Raw genomic sequence first — 22,857 nt, 5'->3', positions numbered from 1 at the left:
GATCAGAAAGAATGTCGCCGTTCCCTCTGATCAGTAAAAATGTTGCTGTTCCCTCTGATCAGTAAGAATGGCGAGCGATAAGCAGCCGCTTTGAAAATGTCCCAACAAAAGAGGCCTCATGGACATGTGTGCGTGTGTGTGGTGTGTGTGTGTGTGTGTGTGTGTGTGTGTGTGTGTGTGTGTGTGTGTGTGTGTGTGTGTGTGTGTGTGTGTGTGTGTGTGTGTGTGTGTTGCGTGTGTGTGTGTTGTGTGTGTGCATGTGCTCATTTCACTGCAGTGTGTTAGTTTTTTTCCCAACTGCCCTTCCCCTGGTCACATGACTGCAGATATGGGCGTGGTCTCCTGCATTCCTTTTTGTTCTGTTTTTTCTCTCCATTTCACTACACTATGGCTCTCTCGCACACACACACACACACACACACACAGACACGCACAAACACGCACACACACACACGATGTGTCTAGACCTAAAACACTCTTTTTGACGAGAGAGAGAGAGAGAGAGAGAGAGAGAGAGAGAGAGAGAGAGAGAGAGAGAGAGAGAGAGAGAGAGAGAGAGAGAGAGAGAGAGAGAGAGAGAGAGAGAGAGAGAGAGAGAGAGAGAGAGAGGAGAGAGAGAGAGATTGAGAGAGAGAGAGAGAGAGAGAGAGAGAGAGAGAGGAATCTGTCGCTCAGTAAAAAGTTCCTGTGTGTGGAGGGTGTGGCAAGCAGGGTGTTTACATAGTGTGTGTGTGTGTGTGTGTGTGTGTGTGTGTGTGTGTGTGTGTGTGTGTGTGTGTGTGTGTGTGTGTGTGTGTGTGTGTGTGTGTGTGTGTGTGTGTGTGTGTGTGTGTGTGTGTGTGTGTGTGCAGGCAGGAAGCAGGCTGCTTTAGTATGCAGAGCAGGTGTGTCTGCAGAGGTTGTAGCAGAGAAGAAAGGAGGAAGCAGCAGTTGAGGTGCGGGCAGAAGATGTCAAGTGGTAGAAGATGTCAAAGTGGTAGAAGATGTCAAAGCGGTACAAGATGTCAAAGTGGTAGAAGATGTCAAAGCGGTAGAAGATGTCAAAGCGGTAGAAGATGTCATAGTGGTAGAAGATGTCAAAGCGGTAGTAGATGTCAAAGCAGTAGTAGATGTCAAAGCGGTAGAAGATGTCAAAGTGGTAGAAGATGTCAAAGCGGTAGAAGATGTCAAAGGAGTAGAAGATGTCAAAGCGGTAGAAGATGTCATAGTGGTAGAGGAGGTCAAAGTGGTAGAAGATGTCAATGTGGTAGAAGATGTCAAAGCGGTAGTAGATGTCAAAGCGGTAGTAGATGTCAAAGCAGTATAAGATGTCAAAGTAGTAGTAGATGTCAAAGGGGTAGAAGATGTCAAAGGGGTAAAGGATGTCAAAGGGTTAGAATATGTCAAAGTGGTAGAATTTCAAAGGGGTAGAAGATATCAAAATGGTAGTAGATGTCAAAGTGGTAGAAGGTGTCAAAGGGGTAGAAGATGTCAAAGGGGTAGAAGATGTCAAAGGGGTAGACTATGTCAAAGTGGTAGACGATGTCAAAGGGGTAGAAGATGTCAAAGGGGTAGAAGATGTCAAAGTGGTAGAAGATGTCAAAGCAGTAGAAGATATCAAAGCAGTACAATATGTCAAAGCGGTACAAGATGTTAAAGGGGTAGAAGATGTCAAAGGGATAAAAGATGTCAAAGGGGTAGAAGTTGTCATAGTGGTAGATGTCAAAGGGGTAGAAGATGTCAAAGCAGTAGAAGATGTCAAAGCGGTAGAAGATGTCAAAGCGGTAGTAGATGTCAAAGTAGAAGATGTCAAAGCGGTAGTAGATGTCAAAGTGGTAGTAGATGTCAAAGTGGTAGAAGATGTCAAAGGGGTAGAAGATGTCAAAGCGGTAGAAGATGTCAAAGCGGTAGAAGATGTCAAAGGAGTAGAAGATGTCAAAGTGGTAAAAGATGTCAAAGGGTTAGAAGATGTCAAAGTGGTAGAATATGTCAAAGGGGTAGATGTCAAAGTGGTAAAATATGTCAAAGTGGTAGAATATGTCAAAGGGGTAGAAGATATTAAAATGGTAGTAGATGTCAAAGTGGTAGAAGATGTCAAAGGGGTAGAAGATATCAAAGGGGTAGAAGATGTCAAAGGGGTAGACAATGTCAAAGTGGTAGAAGATGTCAAAGGGGTAGAATATGTCAAAGGGGTAGAATATATCAAAGTGGTAGATGTCAAAGGGGTAGAAGATGTCAAAGCGGTAGAAGATTTCAAAGCGGTAGAAGATGTCAAAGCGGTAGTAGATGTCAAAGTGGTAGAATATGTCAAAGTGGTAGAATATGTCAAAGTGGTAGAATATGTCAAAGCGGTATAATATGTCAAAGCGGTAGAAGATGTCCAAAGTGGTAGAATATGTCAAAGGGGTAGAAGATGTCAAAGTGGTAGAAGATGTCAAAGTGTTAAAAGATGTCAAAGGGTTAGAATTTGTCAAAGTGGTAGAATATGTCAAAGTGGTAGAATATGTCAAAGGGGTAGAAGATGTTAAAATGGTAGTAGATGTCAAAGTGGTAGAAGATGTCAAAGGGGTAGAAGATATCAAAGGGGTAGAAGATGTCAAAGGGGTAGACAATGTCAAAGTGGTAGAAGATGTTAAAGGGGTAGAATATGTCAAAGGGGTAGAATATATCAAAGTGGTAGATGTCAAAGGGGTAGAAGATGTCAAAGCTGTAGAAGATTTCAAAGCGGTAGAAGATGTCAAAGCGGTAGTAGATGTCAAAGTGGTAGAATATGTCAAAGTGGTAGAATATGTCAAAGTGGTAGAAGATGTCAAAGCGGTAGAAGATGTCAAAGCGGTAGAATATGTCCAAAGTGGTAGAAGATGTCAAAGGGGTAGAAGATGTCAAAGTGGTAGAAGATGTCAAAGTGTTAAAAGATGTCAAAGGGTTAGAATTTGTCAAAGTGGTAGAATATGTCAAAGGGGTAGAAGATGTCAAAATGGTAGTAGATGTCAAAGTGGTAGAAGATGTCAAAGAGGTAGAAGATGTCAAAGCGGTAGAAGATGTCAAAGGAGTAGAAGATGTCAAAGTGGTACAAGATGTCAAAGCGGTAGAAGATGTCAAAGTGGTAGAAGATGTCAAAGTGGTAGTAGATGTCAAAGGGGTAGAAGATGTCAAAGGGGTAAAAGATGTCAAAGGGTTAGAATATGTCAAAGTGGTAGAATATATCAAAGGGGTAGAAAATGTCAAAATGGTAGTAGATGTCAATGTGGTAGAAGGTGTCAAAGCGGTAGAATATGTCAAAGGGGTAGAAGATGTCAAACGGGTAGAAGATGTCAAGGGGGTAGAAGATGTCAAAGGGGTAGATGTTGTCAAAGTGGTAGAAGATGTCAAGGGGGTAGAAGATGTCAAAGGAGTAGAAGAATTCAAAGTGGTAGATGTCAAAGGTGTAGAAGATGTCAAAGGGGTAGAAGATGTCAAAGTGGTAGAAGATGTCAAAGCGGTAGAAGATGTCAAAGCGGTAGAAGATGTCAAAGCGGTAGTAGATGTCAAAGTGGTAGAAGATGTCAAAGGGGTAGACGATGTCAAAGCGGTAGAAGATGTCAATGTGGTAGAAGATGTCAAAGGGGTAGAAGATGTCAAAGGGGTAGAAGATATTAAAGTGGTAGAATATGTCAAAGGGGTAGAAGATGACAAAGTGGTAGAAGATGTCAAAGTGGCAAAAAATGTCAAAGTGGTAAAATATGTCAAAGGGTTAGAATATGTCAAAGGGGTAGAAGATGTCAAAATGGTAGTAGATGTCAAAGTGGTAGAAGGTGTCAAAGCGGTAGAATATGTCAAAGGGGTAGAAGATGTCAAACGGGTAGAAGATGTCTAGAGGGTAGAAGATGTCAAAGGGGTAGAAGTTGTCAATGGGGTAGAAGATGTCAAGGGGGTAGAAGATGTCAAAGGAGTAGAAGAATTCCAAGTGGTAGATGTCAAAGGTGTAGAAGATGTCAAAGGGGTAGAAGATATCAAAGTGGTAGAAGATGTCAAAGCGGTAGACGATGTCAAAGTGGTAGAAGATGTCAAAGTGGTAGACGATGTCAAAGGTGTAGTAGATGTCAAAGGTGTAGTAGATGTCAAAGTGGTAGAAGATGTCAAAGGGGTAGTAGATGTCAAAGTGGTAGAAGATGTCAAAGGGGTAGAATAATTCAAAGTGGTAGATGTCAAAGGTGTAGAAGATGTCAAAGGGGTAGAATATGTCAAAGTGGTAGAAGATGTCAAAGCGGTAGAAGATGTCAAAGCGGTAGTAGATGTCAAAGTGGTAGAAGATGTCAAAGTGGTAGAAGATGTCAAAGGGGTAGAAGATGTCAAAGGGGTAGTAGATGTCAAAGTGGTAGAAGATGTCAAAGGGGTAGAAGATGTCAAAGGGGTAGAAGATGTCAAAGTGGTAGTAGATGTCAAAGGGGTAGAAGATGTCAAAGGGGTAAAAGATGTCAAAGGGTTAGAATATGTCAAAGTGGTAGAAGATGTCAAAGGGGTAGAAGATGTCAAAGTGGTAGAAGATGTCAAAGTGGTAGTAGATGTCAAAGGGGTAGGAGATGTCAAAGGGGTAAAAGATGTCAAAGGGTTAGAATATGTCAAAGTGGTAGAATTTATCAAAGGGGTAGAAGATGTCAAAATGGTAGTAGATGTCAAAGTGGTAGAATATGTCAAAGGGGTAGAAGATGTCAAAGGGGTAGAAGTTGTCAAAGTGGTAGAAGATGTCAAAGGAGTAGAATAATTCAAAGTGGTAGATGTCAAAGGTGTAGAAGATGTTAAAGTGGTAGAAGATGTCAAATCGGTAGAAGATGTCAAAGCGGTAGAAGATGTCAAAGCGGTAGTAGATGTCAAAGTGGTAGAAGATGTCAAAGTGGTAGAAGATGTCAAAGGGGTAGAAGATGTCAAAGGGGTAGTAGATGTCAAAGTGGTAGAAGATGTCAAAGATTAAAGATTAAAGTACCAATGATTGTCACACACACTAGATGTGGTGAAATTTGTCCTCTGCATTTGACCCATCCCCTTGGGGAGCAGTGGGCAGCAGCGGCGCCGCGCCCAGGAATCATTTTGGTGATTTAACCCCCAACTCCAACCCCTTGGCACTCAGCATCAAGGGTTGGAGTTGGGGGTTAAATCACCAAAATGATTCCCGGGCGCGGCGCCGCTGCTGCCCACTGCTCCCCAAGGGGATGGGTCAAATGCAGAGGACAAATTTCACCACATCTAGTGTGTGTGACAATCATTGGTACTTTACTTTAATCTTGATGCTGAGTGCCAAGCAGGGAGGTTATGGGTCCCATGTTTATAGTCTTTGGTATGACTCGGCTGGGATTTGAACTCCAACCTACCGATCTCAGGGCGGACACTCTAAGGGGTAGAAGATGTCAAAGGGGTAGAAGATGTCAAAGTGGTAGAAGATGTCAAAGTGGTAGAAGATGTCAAAGGGGTAGAAGATGTCAAAGGGGTAGAATATTTTAAAGTGGTAGAATATGTCAAAGGGGTACAAGATATCAAAGGGGTAGAAGATGTCAAAGTGGTAAAAAATGTCAAAGTGGTAAAATATGTCAAAGGGTTAGAATATGTCAAAGGGGTAGAAGATGTCAAAATGGTAGTAGATGTCAAAGTGGTAGAAGGTGTCAAAGCGGTAGAAGATGTCAAAGGGGTAGAAAATATCAAAGGGGTAGAAGATTTTAAAGGGGTAGAATATGTCAAAGGGGTAGAAGGTGTCAAAGCGGTAGAAGATGTCAAAGCAGTAGAAGGTGTCAAAGTGGTTGAAGGTGTCAAAATGGTAGAAGATGTTAAAGTGGTAGAAGGTGTCAAAGTGGTATAATATGTTAAAGTGGTAGTAGATGTCAAAGTGGTAGAAGATGTCAAAGCAGTAGAAGACGTCACAGTGGTAGTAGACGTCCAAGTGGTAGAAGGTGTCAAAGCGGTAGAAGAAGTCAAAGGGGTAGAAGATGTCAAAGCGGTAGAAGAAATCAAAGGGGTAGAAGATGTCAAAGTGGTATAATATGTTAAAGTGGTAGTAGATGTCAAAGCGGTAGAAGATGTCAAAGCGGTAGAAGAAATCAAAGGGGTAGAAGATGTCAAAGTGGTATAATATGTTAAAGTGGTAGTAGATGTCAAAGTGGTAGAAGATGTCAAAGTGGTGGAAGATGTCAAAGTTGTAGTAGATGTCAAAGGGGTAGAAGATGTCAAAGTGGTAGAAGATGTCAAAGCGGTAGAAGATGTCAAAGGGGTAGAAGATTATATTACTACAGTAATAGAATATGTATTACTGTTTACATACAGTAATAAAATAGTTATTACTGTATTTATCCAGTCATACATTCCCTCTTTAATACTGTACACATAGAGGAATAAAAAGGGATTGTATTCTTTTTTTTTTTCTTCATCAGAATGTACTTTAGTCTTTTATGTGAGACAACATGCAGTTTGTATACAAAAGTGAAGAAATGAAGAATGCGTGCAGTCAGCATTTATTAAGTGTCAATGAAATAGTTGTTTTGTCCTATGGTAGTTACATCACACCGCTATCCCATAATGGTCTGACCTCCACCCGCATCAGCAGCACCACAGTGTGTGTGTGTGTGTGTGTGTGTGAATAGTTAACTGTCTTTGATGAGCACTTGTATCATTTGTGGTGATGGCTTGGAATGTATGCACGCAGGCATGCACACACACACACATAGGGCTGGGCGATATGGCCTTTTTTAAATATTTTTAGGCCATGTCACAATACACGATATATATCTCGATATTTTGCCTTAACCTTGAATGAACACTTGATGCATATAATAACAGTAGTATGATGATTCTATGTGTCCACATTAAAACATTCTTGTTCATACTGCATTAATATATGCTCATTTTAAACTTTCTTGCAGAGAGGGAAATCACAACTAAGTCAATTTACCAAAACTGTATTTATTAAACAGTTGTCACCCTTGCCCCCGGTGCTGCTCACACTGGTGAATGAATGATGAATGAATGATAGGTGGTGGTCGGAGGGGCCGTTGGCGCAAACTGGCAGCCTCACTTCCGTCAGTCTACCCCAGGGCAGCTGTGGTAAAATCTAATCCATTATTATTATTATTATTATTATTATTATTATTATTAAGCAGTGGCACAAACATTCATGTCATTTACAAAACAGAAAGTGCAAGATTGTCAGAGACATTTTAAAACAAGCTATGAGTGCACTTTTGTGCATGATGTCACTAAGATGACATATCAAAACAACACTAAATTAAAGTGCACTTTTTGTACAGAACGCCACTACAATAGTTTAAAACAAATAAAGTGCACTTTTGTGCATGATGTCACACAAGATATTTCAATAACTGTCAAATAAAAATTAGCTGCATAATGGAAAATCAAATAGTGGATGTCCTTTGCTATGTGGTAGGTTACTGCGGACGTTATCTCCTTCTGTTGTTGACTATTTTTTTCATACGGTGTTGATGTGGAAATGGTTGCCTCGGAATTTTGTTGGTGTGGCATCGAACGGAGATGTTGACATGCGGAGTTTCAAACACTTTTCATTCTCTAGCGGGTGACTTTTCAAATGATGCTACACATTAGCAGTAATGCTACATTTTGTAGCAATGCTTTTGCCCCACACTTGACATATTACGGTTGTCTGTTCGACATATTGCTGCTTGAAGCCAAACCACCGCCAAACGATGGACCCTGTGCTGTTTTTCTTGGGAATTAATTCTTCTTCCTCCATTTGTTACCAGATTCGCACCTTCTTTCTCTCGTATTACCACTCGCACCACAGCTAACGTTACCCATGCCGCTACCTCTCTGCTCCGCGAGGGCGTATATGTATGTGACGTATGTAAGAAGGTGCGCTTGTTTTATCTCTCTGTGAGAAGCAGAGACAAGAAAGAGTGAGGAGAGCCTGTAGTGTATTGCCCGCCGCTAAAAGCAACTGCGTGAGAACGTATACTCCAATATCACGATATAGTCATTTTATATATCGCACAGAGACAAACCCGCGATATATCGAGTATATCGATATATCGCCCAGCCCTACACACACACACACACACACACACACACACACACACACACACACACACGCACACAAACACACACACACAAACACACACACACACACAGACACACGTGTGATGTTAGTGTGGTTGATGAACTCTCCCAAGTTTTTCATCAGCAGTACCAAGATCCAAGCAAGTCCTGCACACAGGAGGACTTTAGTGCAGAAAGACCCAATGGAAGTATCAGTATTGGTATGTCCAGTATTTGTTGGTCTTTTGAAGTATCAGTATTGGTATGTCCAGTATTTGTTGGTCTTTTGAAGTATCAGTATTGATATATCCAGTATTTGTTGGTCTTTTGAAGTATCAGTAGTGGTATGTCCAGTATTTGTTGGTCTTTTAAAGTATCAGTATTGATATGTCCAGTATGTGTTGGTATTTTGAAGTATCAGTATTGGTATGTCCTGTATTTGTTGGTCTTTTGAAGTATCAGTATTGGTATGTCCAGTATTTGTTGGTATTTTGGAGTATCAGTATTGGTATGACCAGTATTTGTTGATCTTTTGAAGTATCAGTTTTGGTATGGCCAGTATTTGTTGGTCTTTTGAAGTATCAGTATTGGTATGGCCAGGATTTGTTGGTCTTTTGAAGTATCAGCATTGGTATGGCCAGTATTTGTTGGGTATTTTGAAGTGTCAGTATTGGTACATCCAGTATTTGTTGGTCTTTTGAAGGATCATTATTGGTATGGCCAGGATTTGTTGGTCTTTTGAAGTATCAGTATTGGTATGGCCAGTATTATTTTTTGGGGGTATTTTAAGATGTGAGTATTGCTATGGCCAGTATTTGTTGGTCTTTTGAAGTGTCAGTATTGGTATGGCCAGGATTTGTTGGTCTATTGAAGTATCAGTATTGGTATGGCCAGTATTTGTTGGGTATTTTAAGGTGTGAGTATTGCTATGGCCAGTATTTGTTGGTCTTTTGAAGTATCAGTTTTGGTATGGCCAGTATTTGTTGGTCTATTGAAGTATCAGTATTGGTATGGCCAGTATTTGTTGGTCTTTTGAAGTATCATGTAACCTGTATGTTACTCTAATAAAGCACCGTAAAAGTACTAAGTAAAACAGTGAATGATATGACTGGGCGAGAACAGAAGAAACTAAACTCGGCTCTAAGAATGGAGAGTAATGGAGACTGAACACAGGATTTAAGTTTAAGTGGTACCAAATTATATTAAAGAATAATAGGAAAAATAAACAAACAAACATTAAACATGTAAATTCGAATGGCCATTCACATATTCAACAATTCGCAGTACGTTCAGTATTTACAATATCAGTGTACTTGATTCAGTCCTTGTTTTCTACCAATGATGGTATAAGCGCAACACAAGTTCAGAGTTCATTAAACGGGCCTCGCAAAGTCCACGTTGTGGTGGAAGTGTCCAGAGGGGTTTTAGTGAAGGGACGGGGGAAAAGTGAATGTTCAGGAGGACCGCAATGAACACGTTGCGTTTTGGGGGGGAAAAAGGAAAAACAGAGGGCGGCTGCTGAGGGGCCTCCTACCAGCCTGGGGCTCGGTTGGGTGGATTCAGTTTAGTTCAGGTGGTTCGGTTCCAGGCATAAAGCTTCAGACTCTAGTTCAGGGCTCTAAGCTCGCCATCCAACCTGGCCTGTATAAAAGGACAGGACCAGTCAAGTTTCCAGTGCGCACACAAAAGAAAATACATTAAAATACTAAATACTAAATAATACTACTGTATTCAAATAGCAAAGTATATTCCTTAATATTGTACAATAAATAATTCATGAATCCAATTACAATAAATAATATAATAATTGTTATATCAAAATATTCATTTCTCTAATGGTATCAAAATGTAAACACTGCATCCACAAATAAGGTGCATATCAGACACAGTGGTTGACTGGACTGCATCATAAAGTGCCTTGGATGCATAGCACTGATAACCATCAAAGCAAGTAATAAAAACCAGGAACAATCACACAATTGTTGACAGTGATAACGTTTCATTCATTGGGTTAACTATATTCAGAGAAACCGGGCATATAGGTCGATGCTAACAGTTCCATTCAAAACGAATGCAGCGGCTAGGCTACGTAAAGCTACACAAACGCAACTCACCAATTCCGCAGATAATTCACACTCAAACACTCTCGGGCGACGACCCACGGCTCCGGTAGTCGGCTCCTACAGTTCGACATTATTACATTTCAGTTTAGAAGGCTTAGTTAATAATTAAAGCATAAAACCGAGTCACATACCTGCAGCAACCTCACACAGCGTGTCCCTCTCGCTCTTACCGGTACCAGCCCACTACCGGGTATTATGCTAGTCTGATAGCCGCGTTAGGTCACGTGACCGTGTGACGTAATGACGCACGCAAGGACAGCTTAGACGACGAAAATAAATAGAAAGGATATTTAATGGGGTTTTGTCACCCGGGTTACAATCAGTATTGGTATGGCCAGTATTTGTAGGTCTTTTAAAGTATCAGTATTGGTATGACCAGTATTTGTTGGTCTTTTGAAGTATCAGTATTGGTATGGCCAGTATTTGTTGGTCTTTTGTAGTATCATTATTGGTATTTCCAGTATTTGTTGGTCTTTTGAAGTATCAGTGTTGGTATGTGCAGTATTTGTTGGTCTTTTGAAGTATCAGTATTGGTATGGCCAGTATTTGTTGGGTATTTTAAGGTGTGAATATTGGTATGGCCAGGATTTGTTGGTCTTTTGAAGTATCAGTATTGTTATGACCAGTATTTGTTGGGTATTTTGAAGTATCAGTATTGGTATGACCAGTATTTGTTGGGTATTTTGAAGTATCTGTATTGGTATGGCACTGTTGTGTGGTGGCATCAGAGGAACACACAAAAAGCTCAGTCGTCTCCTAAAGTTCAATATGTCCTTCCTGCCATTGGATGGATGCCACTGGCGACTTCCTGTGCTGAGGTTGGATGATGAGGGAACTGGAGTGGGAGCAGATGTTTTTGGAGATCTCGCTAATACTTCCAGCCTGTCTTTAATTAGTCATTAATTAACCTTCTCCTTCCTGTCTGTCTTTTCTGCAAAGGAACCAGCCCAACATGTCTGTGCCCCCGTTTCCATGGTAACCAAGAGGCGCACGTCCGTCCCAAAAAGGAGTTAACCCCGCCTCCTTTACCTGTCCAACCAGCCAGCGTTCCTGCCACCTGACAAGCCACTGTGACTTTTGCATTCATTGGAGACGCCCGGGAGGAAAATGGCCAACAACACGGCAGACCACCCTGCGGGGAACTCTGTTGCCGATGGCAACCAGGAGGGGGACTTTGGGGTGAGCGTGATGGACCTGAGGGACCTGATGGAACTGAGGAGCTCAGAGGCCGTCAACAAGATCCGGGAGTCCTACGGAGACGTGCAGGGCATCTGCCGCCGCCTGAAAACATCGCCTATTGAAGGTAACGCCACGCTCGCAGCATTCTCACAGTCTGCCAGAAGAGTGCAGAACTGAAGGACAATTACTTATACCTCCATTTAAGAACTTCATGTTTGGATATTGAGGCAGATGTCTCCATAAGAAACAATGCAAACAGCGCGATACAGACGATATCAATGATTGATTGATTGATTGATTGATTGAAACTTTTATTAGTAGATTGCACAGTGAAGTACATATTCTGTACAATTGACCACTAAATGGTAACACCCGAATAAGTTTTTCAATTTCTTTAAAGGCCTACTGAAATGATTTTTATTTATTTAAACGGGAATAGCAGATCCATTCTATGTGTCATACTTGATCATTTCGCGATATTGCCGTATTTTTGCTGAAAGGATTTAGTAGAGAAAATCGACGATAAATTTCGCAACTTTTGCTCGCTGATAAAAAAAGCCTTGCCTGTACCGGAAGTAGCGTGACGTCACAGGAGGAAGGATTCCTCACAATTCCTCTTTGTTTACAATGGAGCGAGAGAGATTCGGAGCGACAAAGCGACGATTACCCCATTAATTTGAGCGAGGATGAAAGATTCGTGGATGAGGAACGTTAGAGTGAAGAACTAGAGGCAGTGCAGGACGTATCTTTTTTCGCTCTGACCGTAACTTAGGTACAAGCTGGCTCATTGGATTCCACACTCTCTCCTTTTTCTATTGTGGATCACGGATTTGTATTTTAAACCACCTCGGATACTATATCCTCTTGAAAATGAGAGTCGAGTACGCGAAATGGACATTCACAGTGACTTTTATCTCCACGACAATACATCGGTGACACACTTAGCTACTGAGCTAACGTGATAGCATCGTTCTCAAATGCAGATAGAAACAAAATACATAAATCCCTGACTGGAAGGATAGACAGAAGATCAACAATACTATTAAACCATGGACATGTAACTACACGGTTAATAATTCTCAGCCTGGCAAAGCTTAACAATGCTTTTGCTAACGACGCTGAAGCTAACTTAGCAACTTAGCAACCGGACCTCACAGAGCTATGATAAAAACATTAGCGCTCCACCTACGCCAGCCAGCCCTCATCAACACCCGTGCTCACCTGCGTTCCAGCGATCGACGCGCGACGAAGGACTTCACCCGATCATCCGTGGGGTGGGCGGCTAGCATCGGCTAGGCGTCTGCTATCCAAGTAAGTAGTCCTTGTTGTGTTGCTACAGCCAGCCGATAATACACCGATCCCACCTATAACGTTCTTCTTTGCAGCCTCCATTGTTCATTAAACAAATTGCAAAAGATTCACCAACACAGATGTCCAGAATACTGTGGAATTATGAAATGAAAACAGAGCTTTTTGTATAGCTCCGAATACTTCCCTTGCCCTCGTGACGTCACACGCATACGTCCTATCCAAAGGAGTTTTTCAACCGGAAGTTTAGCGGGAAATTTAAAATTGCACTTTATAAGTTAACCCGGCCGTATTGGCATGTGTTGCAATGTTAAGATTTCATCATTGATATATAAACTATCAGACTGCGTGGTCGGTAGTAGTGGGTTTCAGTAGGCCTTTAAGTCGGGGTCCACTTAAATTGATTCATGATACAGATATTTACAGTATACTATCAAATATATACTAACATCATAATACAGTCATCACACAAGATAATCATCAGAGTATATACATTGAATTATTTACATTATTTACAATCCGGGGTGTGGGATAGGGAAAGGGGGGGGGGGAATAAACATCATGGTGACAATAGCGCTTTGAAGACTGTGATACAGACGATATACGATACCAATGATAAACATCTTGGCCACAATAGCGCTTTGAAGACTGCAATACAGACGATATACGATACCTCAGCCCAAATGCAGCTGAGATAGGCTACAGCACCCCCCGCGATCCCAAAAAGGGACAAGCAGTAGAAAATGGATGGATGGATGATAAACATCTTGGCGACAATAGTGCTTTGAAGACTGTGATACAGACTATAGACGATACCAATGATAAACATCTTGGTGACAATAGCACTGTGAAGACTGCGATACAGACGATATACGATACCAATGATAAACATCTTGGCGACAATAGCGCTTTGACGACTGTGATACAGACGATAGACGATACCAATGATAAACATCTTGGCGACAATAGCACTGTGAAGACTGCGATACAGACGATATCAGTACCAATGATAAACATCTTGGCGACAATAGCGCTTTGCAGACTGCAATACAGACGATATATGATACCAATGATAAACATCTTGGCAACAATAGCACTGTGAAGACTTCGATACAGACGATAGACGATACCAATGATAAACATCTTGGCGATAATAGCACTGTGAAGACTGCAATACAGACGATAGACGTTATCAATGATAAACATATTGGCGACAATAGCGCTTTGAAGACTGCTATACAGACGATATAGGATACCAATGATATTCATCTTGGTGACAATAGCGCTTTGAAGACTGCGATACAGCCGATAGACGGTGGCAATGATAAACATCTTGGCAACAATAGCGCTTTGATATACGTGTGTACATGTATGTATATATGTATGTATATATGTATATAGTTATGTACATGTATGTATATATGTATATGTATGTATATATGTACATGTATGTATATATGTACATGTATGTATATATGTTAGGGGTGTAACGGTTCACAAAAATTTCGGTTCGGTACATACCTCGGTTTAGAGGTCATGGTTCGGTTAATTTTTGGTACAGTAAGAAAACAACAAAATATAAATTTTTGGGTTATTTATTTACCAAATTTGTAAACAATGGCTTTATCCTTTTAACATTGGGAACACTATAATAATTCTGCCCACGTTAATCAACATTAAACTGCCTCAAGTTGTTGCTCAGATTAAATAAAATGACAAAACTTTTCTTCTACATATAAAAAGTGCAACATTAAACAGTTTCAAGTCAACTCATCATGCTTAATTTATTACAGCATTTGGGAAGCCTGTAGTTGATTTTTATTATGTAAATGTTATATTTTTATCAACATGTGATAGCAGGGACCCTGCCATTCAAAACTAGGCTGCTGCATTACTAATGATTAATGTAACTATAGCTGAAAAAATAGTACAATAGCAATAGGAGAGACTATTCCCTGAACACCATGGAGTTCATGTAGGCTTAATGATGCAGTTACATTATTATATCAACTATCAGAGACAGAAACTCTTCATTTAACATAATGTCCTTTTTTGCTGCTTCAACACAGCTCAATCAACACAGAAAAAGGTCAAGTGAAATAACAGACAGACAGGGCTTTGCTGTCCGTAACACACACACACACACACACACTTGCTTACTTGCTTAAGGTTGTCCATCGTATCCGATGACGACAATCCATCTCTGTGTCTCTATGTTTTGTGAGTCCACATGTGACTGAATAGTCCAATCCGTGATCCACATGATCTGCCGCAAACAGACCAGGTGAAGGCACTGACTGGGGGTGCGGGTGTGGTAATGGCTTCATGCCTTCTTTGACGCTTCCTGGCTCGTTGACCACCTTGGTCCTCCTCAAGCTTATGAACTCCTTGTTGGAGGAGCTTCCGCCAGGTGGAACGTTGGGCTGCAGTGTCCTCCAGCTGGGTCGGGTTCAGGCCGCATTTCTTCATGACAGTCTTCATTTGATCTTTATAACGCTTTTTTGGGACTCCTGCCAAGCGGTGACCAAGGTGAAGCTGACCATAAAGCACCTTCCGTGGTAAGCGTTCTTCTGGCATCCTGATAACGTGGCCTAGCCAGCGAAGTTGGTGCTGAGTGACTGTAGCCTCCACACTGGTGGAGTTGGTCTTGCAGAGTATTTCAGTGTGGGGGACTCTGTCCTTCCAGGATATCCCTAGGATGCATTGCAAGCACCTGATGTGGAAGGCCTCCAGCATCCTGAGGTGGCGGTTGTACAGGGTCCACGCTTCACAGCTGTAGAGGAGGGTCGTCATGACCACAACTAAATAGACCGCTACCTTGGTATCTAACTTAAGGTCTTTGTTCTGTAAGACCCTTCCCCTGAGTCTGCCAAAAGATGCTGACGCCTGTTTGATCCGGTTTTGAACCTCCCTGTCGATACTGCAATCGTCAGAGAGAAAGCTGCCAAGGTATTTGAAAGTCTACTACTGCAAGTGGTTTTTTGTCAATGGTGAAGGTTGGTGGATGAGGTGGAGGAGTGGATGCCCACTGGCATATTACCTCGGTTTTTGCCACGTTGACAGAGAGGCCCAGTCTGCCATAAGCTCTTGCAGCGGCTGAGAGGGTAGCTTGCAGCGCTTCTGGTGTGTGGGCCACAACTGCGCAGTCATCTGCGTATTGGAGTTCGATGACTTGCACTGGTATGACTTTTGTGACTGCTTGGAGCCTCCGGATGTTAAACAGGTTCCCGTCAAGTCGGAAGTCGACGGTAACGCCACTGCCCTTCTTGATCCTCTCATGGAGCAGCAGTGTCACACACAGGAGGAAGATATTAAACAAGACTGGAGCAAGGACACATCCCTTGCGTACACCGGTGCACACCTTAAAGGATTCTGATTCCTGGCCGCCAATTGTCACACGTGACATCATCTCTTCATGGAATTGCCTTAGGATGTTGACAAACTTCTGTGGGCAGCCGAACTTCAGGAGGATATTCCAGAGAAGCTCCCTGTTGACGGTGTCAAAAGCCTTTGACAGATCAATGAAAGCAACAAAGAGGTCTTGGTGCTGCTCCCTACACTTCTCCTGAAGCTGCCGTGTTGTGAACACCATGTCCACAGTGCTCCTGTTCTTCCTAAAACCACATTGTGACTCCGGCAACAAGTCTTCCGTGATGTTGTTCACCAGCCTGTGTAGCATGACTTTAGCCAGGACTTTACCAGCAACAGCCAGAAGTGAAATGCCACGACTGTTGCCACAGAGGGACTTGTCCCCCTTGCCTTTGTAGATGGTGATAATATTGGCATCTCTCCACTGCTGAGGGACAGTTTCATGCTTCCACACGTTGCTGATGACAAGGAAAAGGGCACGGATGGAAAGGTAGCCTCCTTGCTTGAAGATCTCTGCAGGGATGCTGTCAGGACCAGGGGTCTTGTTGTCTTTCAGAGACCTTATTGCACTCTTAACTTCTCCAAAGGTTGGTGGAAGGTCAAGGTTTGTTGGCATGAGATTGTATTTCAGCTGCCTTTGATATCCACCACTCATTCTTCAGGGCACGCAATATTGAATGCACCTCCCTTCTGGATGTTTGCCATTGCTGTCGGAGCACAGCTGAAGTGGTGTTGTTGAGTACAGCATTGTGTGCTGTGTGCATGTGTTTGAGCACGGTGGTTATTGTAGCTGTGTTGTCATCAAACCAGTCCTGATGCTTTCTGCGCTTAGAGCCAATGGATTGGGATGCTGCCTCATAGAGCTTGGAACTGATAGAGGTCCATTTGTCATCAATGGAGTCATCACTCTCCAGAATATGCTCGATGTCTTCCAGGTTTTCGGCCAGAGAGAGACGGAGATTGTCCCCAGCCATAGGATCTGCTAGCCAGGGTACAGTCAAGCCTCTTCTTCCCTGATTTTCGAAGACGGATAGCAGGGCGTACTTGCACCCGGAGCCTGGTTATGATGAGCCGGTGGTCGGTCCAACACTCAGCTCCTCTCATTGCACGAGTTAGTGATACGTCTTTTATGTCTGAGCGTCTCACAATGGTGTAATAAATCAGGTGCCAATGTTTGGAGCGTGGGTGCATCCAGGATGTTTTGTGCTTATTTTTTAGTTGGAAGATGGTGTTTGTGATGGTCAAGTCATGCTCAGCACAGAGGCTTAGCAGCCGTAGGCCGTTAGCATTGGTTTGTCCAATGCCATGCCTGCCAATAACACCACTCCACACCTTGTTGTCCTTCCCCACTCTGGCATTGAAATCGCCCAACAAGAAGATCTTGTCCTCCTTAGGTGTGCGACGGAGGGCCTCATCTAATGCCCGGTAGAAGCGGTCTTTAACATCTTCTTTTGATGGTAGCGTCGGTGCATAGGCACTAAGAAGGGTGCCATATATTTTCTTAGCCAGAGGGATCCTGAGTGCCATGAGCCTTTCATTTATGCCAACCATTTTTTTCTGGGAGTTTTGGTAGGAGGCTGTTTTTTATTGCAAGTTCCACACTGTGCTGATGCTCTCCTCCTGGAGGGTATCCTTTCCATAAGAAAGTGTAACCTTGCCTTTCTTCCTTCAGGGATCCTTCATCCAGGAGTCTGGTTTCACTAAGTGCAGCAATATCAACATTGTAGCGGTTAAGTCCCGCTGCAATGAGTGCAGGTCTGCGCTGGCGTCTATAAGTGGTGACGCTAGTGTCCAGGAGTGTCTTTATGTTCCATGATGCCAGTTTAAGAGGGATTATTTTCTTTGCTTTATTTCGACCGCGGAGTGGAATTCCCGACAGGTGCGGGCTCATAGTGATGTTACTAGTAGTTGACTGGGAGGTGTTTATTATAATTTGGGGAGAGTCCGCTGCCTGATGCTCACCTGCTAAACACCTACCTGCTCATCACAACTCTGGAGCACTGACGACATGCGCTCTGAATACGCACTGCTGATTGGCTGTTACCACTCTGAATACGCACTGCTGATTGGCTGTTACCGCTCTGCCTGTAACCAATCAGATGGTTGTGTGGGTGGGACAATGCTGGGTGCTGTGTAGAGGACTGACATAGACTGAGGCAGAAAGCGGAGCAGCTTGTTAAGACTTTAGCTTAGGCGGCTACTTAATATAGTCGTGTGGAAACTCGTTCGGTACACCTCCGAACTGAACCGAAACCACAATACTGAAACGGTGCAATACAAATAAACGTACTGTTACACCCCTAATATATGTACATGTATGTATATATGTATATGTATGTATATATGTATTTGTATGTATATATGTATTAGGGTTGTACGGTATACCGGTATTAGTATAGTACCGCAATACTAATGCATCATTTTCGGTACTATACCGCTTCTAAAACGTACCGGTCACCCACCCGCCCGCGTCGTCGTCACGTCGAGTCATTGCTGGTTTACGAGCAGAGGAGCATGTTCGGCAGTGCGTACACACAGAGTACTTACAAGCAGACACAGTGTGTAGACATAAAAGGGAGAATGGACGCATTTTGGTGTGAAGATAAGGGTGAAGTTATAACACTGAAACACCCTCAGGAAGAGATGCTTTAAGACATGGCTAGCTAGCAGCTAACGTCCATCCGCCGTCGACAGTGTTTTAGCTACTTCTAAATAACTAATCCTTGTCTCCATGGCGACAAACAAAGTAAGTTTCTTACAAGAACATTATCACTGCAGGACGAGGAATAGCTAAACATGCTTCACTACACACCGTAGGAGAATACAATAGCTCACTGGCGTCAAAATGTAAACAAACGCCATTGGTGGATCTACACCTGACATCCACTGTAATGATATCAAGTACAGGCACGTATTTAGTCAATACTACTATGATTACCTCAATATTTTTTGGCATCACAAAATCTTCTTTCGTTTTTGTAAAATTCATATTATGTTTACAAACTCAGGAAATACGTCCCTGGACACATGAGGACTTTGAATATGACCAATGTATGATCCTGTAACTACTTGGTATCGGATTGATACCTAAATGTGTGGTATCATCCAAAACTAATGTAAAGTATCAAACAACAGAAGAATAAGTGATTATTACATTTTAACAGAAGTGTAGATAGAACATGTTAAAACAGAAAATAAGCAGATATTAACAGTAAATGAACAAGTAGATTAATAATACATTTTCTACCACTTGTCCTTAATAATGTTAACAAAATAATAGAATGATAAATGACACAATATGTTACTGCATACGTCAGCAGACTAATTAGGAGTCTTTGTTTGTTTACTTACTACTAAAAGACAAGTTGTCCAGTATGTTCACTATTTTATTTAAGGACTAAATTGCAATAATAAACATATGTTTAATGTACCCTAAGATTTGTTGTTAAAATAAAGCCAGTAATGCAATTTTTTGTGGTCCCCTTTATTTAGAAAAGTACCGAAAAGTTTTAAAATAATATACTAATATGTACGTACACTACCGTTCAAAAGTTTGGGGTCACCCAAACAATTTTGTGGAATAGCTTTCATTTCTAAGAACAAGAATAGACTGTCGAGTTTCAGATGAAAGTTCTCTTTTTCTGGCCATTTTGAGCGTTTAATTGACCCCACAAATGTGATGCTCCAGAAACTCAATCTGCTCAAAGGAAGGTCAGTTTTGTAGCTTCTGTAACGAGCTAAGCTGTTTTCAGATGTGTGAACATGATTGCACAAGGGTTTTCTAATCATCAATTAGCCTTCTGAGCCAATGAGCTAACACATTGTAACATTAGAACACTGGAGTGATAGTTGCTGGAAATGGGCCTCTATACACCTATGTAGATATTGCACCAAAAACCAGACATTTGCAACTAGAATAGTCATTTACCACATTAGCAATTTCAATGTGACCCCAAACTTTTGAACGGTAGTGTATATATATATATATATGTATATGTATAAATGTGTGTGGTAATGTGTATATATATGTGTATATGTATATATGTGTGTCAATCCATCCATCTATTTTCTACCGCTTGTCCCTTTCGGGGTCGCGGGGGTGCTGGAGTCTATCTCAGCTGGCCGAAAATGCATAATAAAGAAGGAAAAAAACATATATAAGTCGCACTGTAGTATAAGTCACATTTTTGGGGAAAATTTATTTGATAAAACCCAAAACCAAGAATAGACAATAGAAAGGCAATTTAAAATAAATAAAGAATAGTGAACAACAGGCTGAATAAGTGTACGTTATATGACGCATAAATAACCAACTGAGAACGTGCCTGGTATGTTAACGTAACATATTATGGTAAGAGTCATTGAAATAACTATAACATATAGAACATGCTATACGTTTACCAAACAATCAGTCACTCCTAATCGCTAATTCCGATGAAATCTCTTACGTGAATGAGCTAAATAATATTATTTGATATTTTACGATAATGTGTTAATAATTTCACACATAAGTCGCTCCTGAGTATAAGTCGCACCCCCGGCCAAACTATGAAAAAAACTGCGACTTATAGTCCGAAAAATACGGTATATATATATATATATATATATATATATATATATATATATATATATATATATATATATATATATATATATATATATATATATATATATATATATATATATATATATATGTATTTGTATACATATATATATATATGTATACGTGTACATATATATATATATATATGTATATGTATACATATATATATATATATATATATATATATATATATATATATATATATATATATATATATATATATATATATATATATATATATACTACCGTTCAAAAGTTTGGGATCACCCAAACAATTTTGTGGAATAGCCTTCATTTCTAAGAACAAGAATAGACTGTCGCGTTTCAGATGAAAGTTGTCTTTTTCTGGCCATTTTGAGCGTTTAATTGACCCCACAAATGTGATGCTCCAGTAACTCAATCTGCTCAAAGGAAGGTCAGTTTTGTAGCTTCTGTAACGAGCTAAACTGTTTTCAGATGTGTGAACATGATTGCACAAGGGTTTTCTAATCATCAATTAGCCTTCTGAGCCAATGAGCTAACACATTGTACCATTAGAACACTGGAGTGATAGTTGCTGGAAATGGGCCTCTATACACCTATGTAGATATTGCACCAAAAACCAGACATTTGCAACTAGAATAGTCATTTACCACATTAGCAATGTATAGAGTGTATTTCTTTAAAGTTAAGACTAGTTTAAAGTTATCTTCATTGAAAAGTACAGTGCTTTTCCTTCAAAAATAAGGACATTTCAATGTGACCCCAAACTTTTGAACGGTAGTGTATATATGTATATATATATATATATATATATATATATATATATATATATATATATATATATATATATATATATATATATATATATATATACACACATACATATATATTTATATACGTGTGTATGTGTGTATACATATATATGTATATATATTAGGGGTGTAACGGTACACAAAAATTTCGGTTCGGTACGTACCTCGGTTTAGAGGTCACGGTTCGGTTCATTTTCGGTACAGTAAGAAAACAACAAAATATACATTTTCTGGTTACCGTATTTTTCGGACTATAAGTCGCAGTTTTTTTCATAGTTTGGCCGGGCTCCAGTGCGACTTATATATGTTTTTTTCCTTCTTTATTATACATTTTCGGCAGGTGCGACTTATTCTCCGGTGCGGCTTATACTCCGAAAAATACGGTATTTATTTACCAAATTTGCAAAATCTTCCACCAAAAATATTTTTCTGAGTAGAATATTTGATGTGAAGTAATCGGAACCTTGGATAGGTCAATAATTCATAATAACATTGATTTTGATTCAATATTATGTTTTGAGAAATGACAGTTTGAAAGAAAAAAAAACAGCTTTGTTTTATTAGTCAACATTGCAACTTTTTCTAAATTACATTTAACCTTTAAGCTTTTTTATTTCACTTTTGTTATGTTTTTGTTTATTTTAATTATGTTTTTAGAATGTGCCATGGGCATTTAAAACATTAGCTGTTGGCCGCAAATGGCCTCCGGGGCACACTTTTGACACCCCTGCTATAGATAATAAAAAATTTAATCTGATAAATCTATAGATAAAAAGCAGAGCCTGTCAACGCATGCGCGTTTTTTAGAACTCTCTCGTTCTCTCTGTCTCTGCCCCTCCCTCACGAATGCTGCTGCGCGCACAATTTGTTTTGTTTTTAACCCCTTCTTAACCCTGAACGTACATTGAAAATACACGCAACACTAACTCAAAATGCCGGACATTTGAGGCATTTAAGAAACTCCGCCATGACAGCTCCGCAAAAGAGGACATGTCCCGTGAAAAGAGGATGTATGGTCAGTCTATTATAGCCCGGTCGCTGCTAGCATGCGTGTGTTGTGCCTCGGTGTGCATTGTTTACATAACGTTCGGTGCGCTACTTAATATGTCCTTGTGGAAACTCATTCGGTACACCTCCGAACCGAACCGAAAACCCCGTACCGAAACGGTTCAATACAAATACACGTACCGTTACACACCTAATATATATATATATATATATATATATATATATATATATATATATATATATATATATATATATATATATATATATATATATATATATATGATATGTGTGTGTATATATATGTGTATATATATATATATATATATATATATATATATATATATATATATATATATATATATATATATATATACCATACCGTTCAAAAGTTTGATGTCACATTGAAATGTCCTTATTTTTTAAGGAAAAGCACTGTATTTTTCAATGAAGATCACTTTAA

General features: G+C 40.5%; 1 protein-coding gene across 5 annotated transcripts in view; it reads left to right on the top strand.

Annotated features, from left to right (window-relative positions):
• Positions 1 to 22,857, top strand: part of LOC133655653 (plasma membrane calcium-transporting ATPase 1-like) — a 232,155-nt gene that overhangs the window by 98,569 nt on the left and 110,729 nt on the right. For all 5 annotated transcript variants that reach the window (XM_062056042.1, XM_062056033.1, XM_062056016.1 and 2 more), the window contains exon 2: positions 11,076 to 11,439. In XM_062056042.1, the coding sequence (XP_061912026.1) occupies positions 11,244 to 11,439 (196 nt within the window). In that variant the 5' untranslated portion in view covers positions 11,076 to 11,243. The remainder of the gene's footprint in view (positions 1 to 11,075; positions 11,440 to 22,857) is intronic.

The sequence above is a fragment of the Entelurus aequoreus genome, linkage group LG01, assembly GCF_033978785.1.
Source record: "Entelurus aequoreus isolate RoL-2023_Sb linkage group LG01, RoL_Eaeq_v1.1, whole genome shotgun sequence".
In the NCBI taxonomy this organism is placed as follows: Eukaryota; Metazoa; Chordata; class Actinopteri; order Syngnathiformes; family Syngnathidae; genus Entelurus; species Entelurus aequoreus.
Note: the sequence above shows the minus strand (reverse complement) of the source record. Positions and strands in the feature narration are given on the sequence as shown.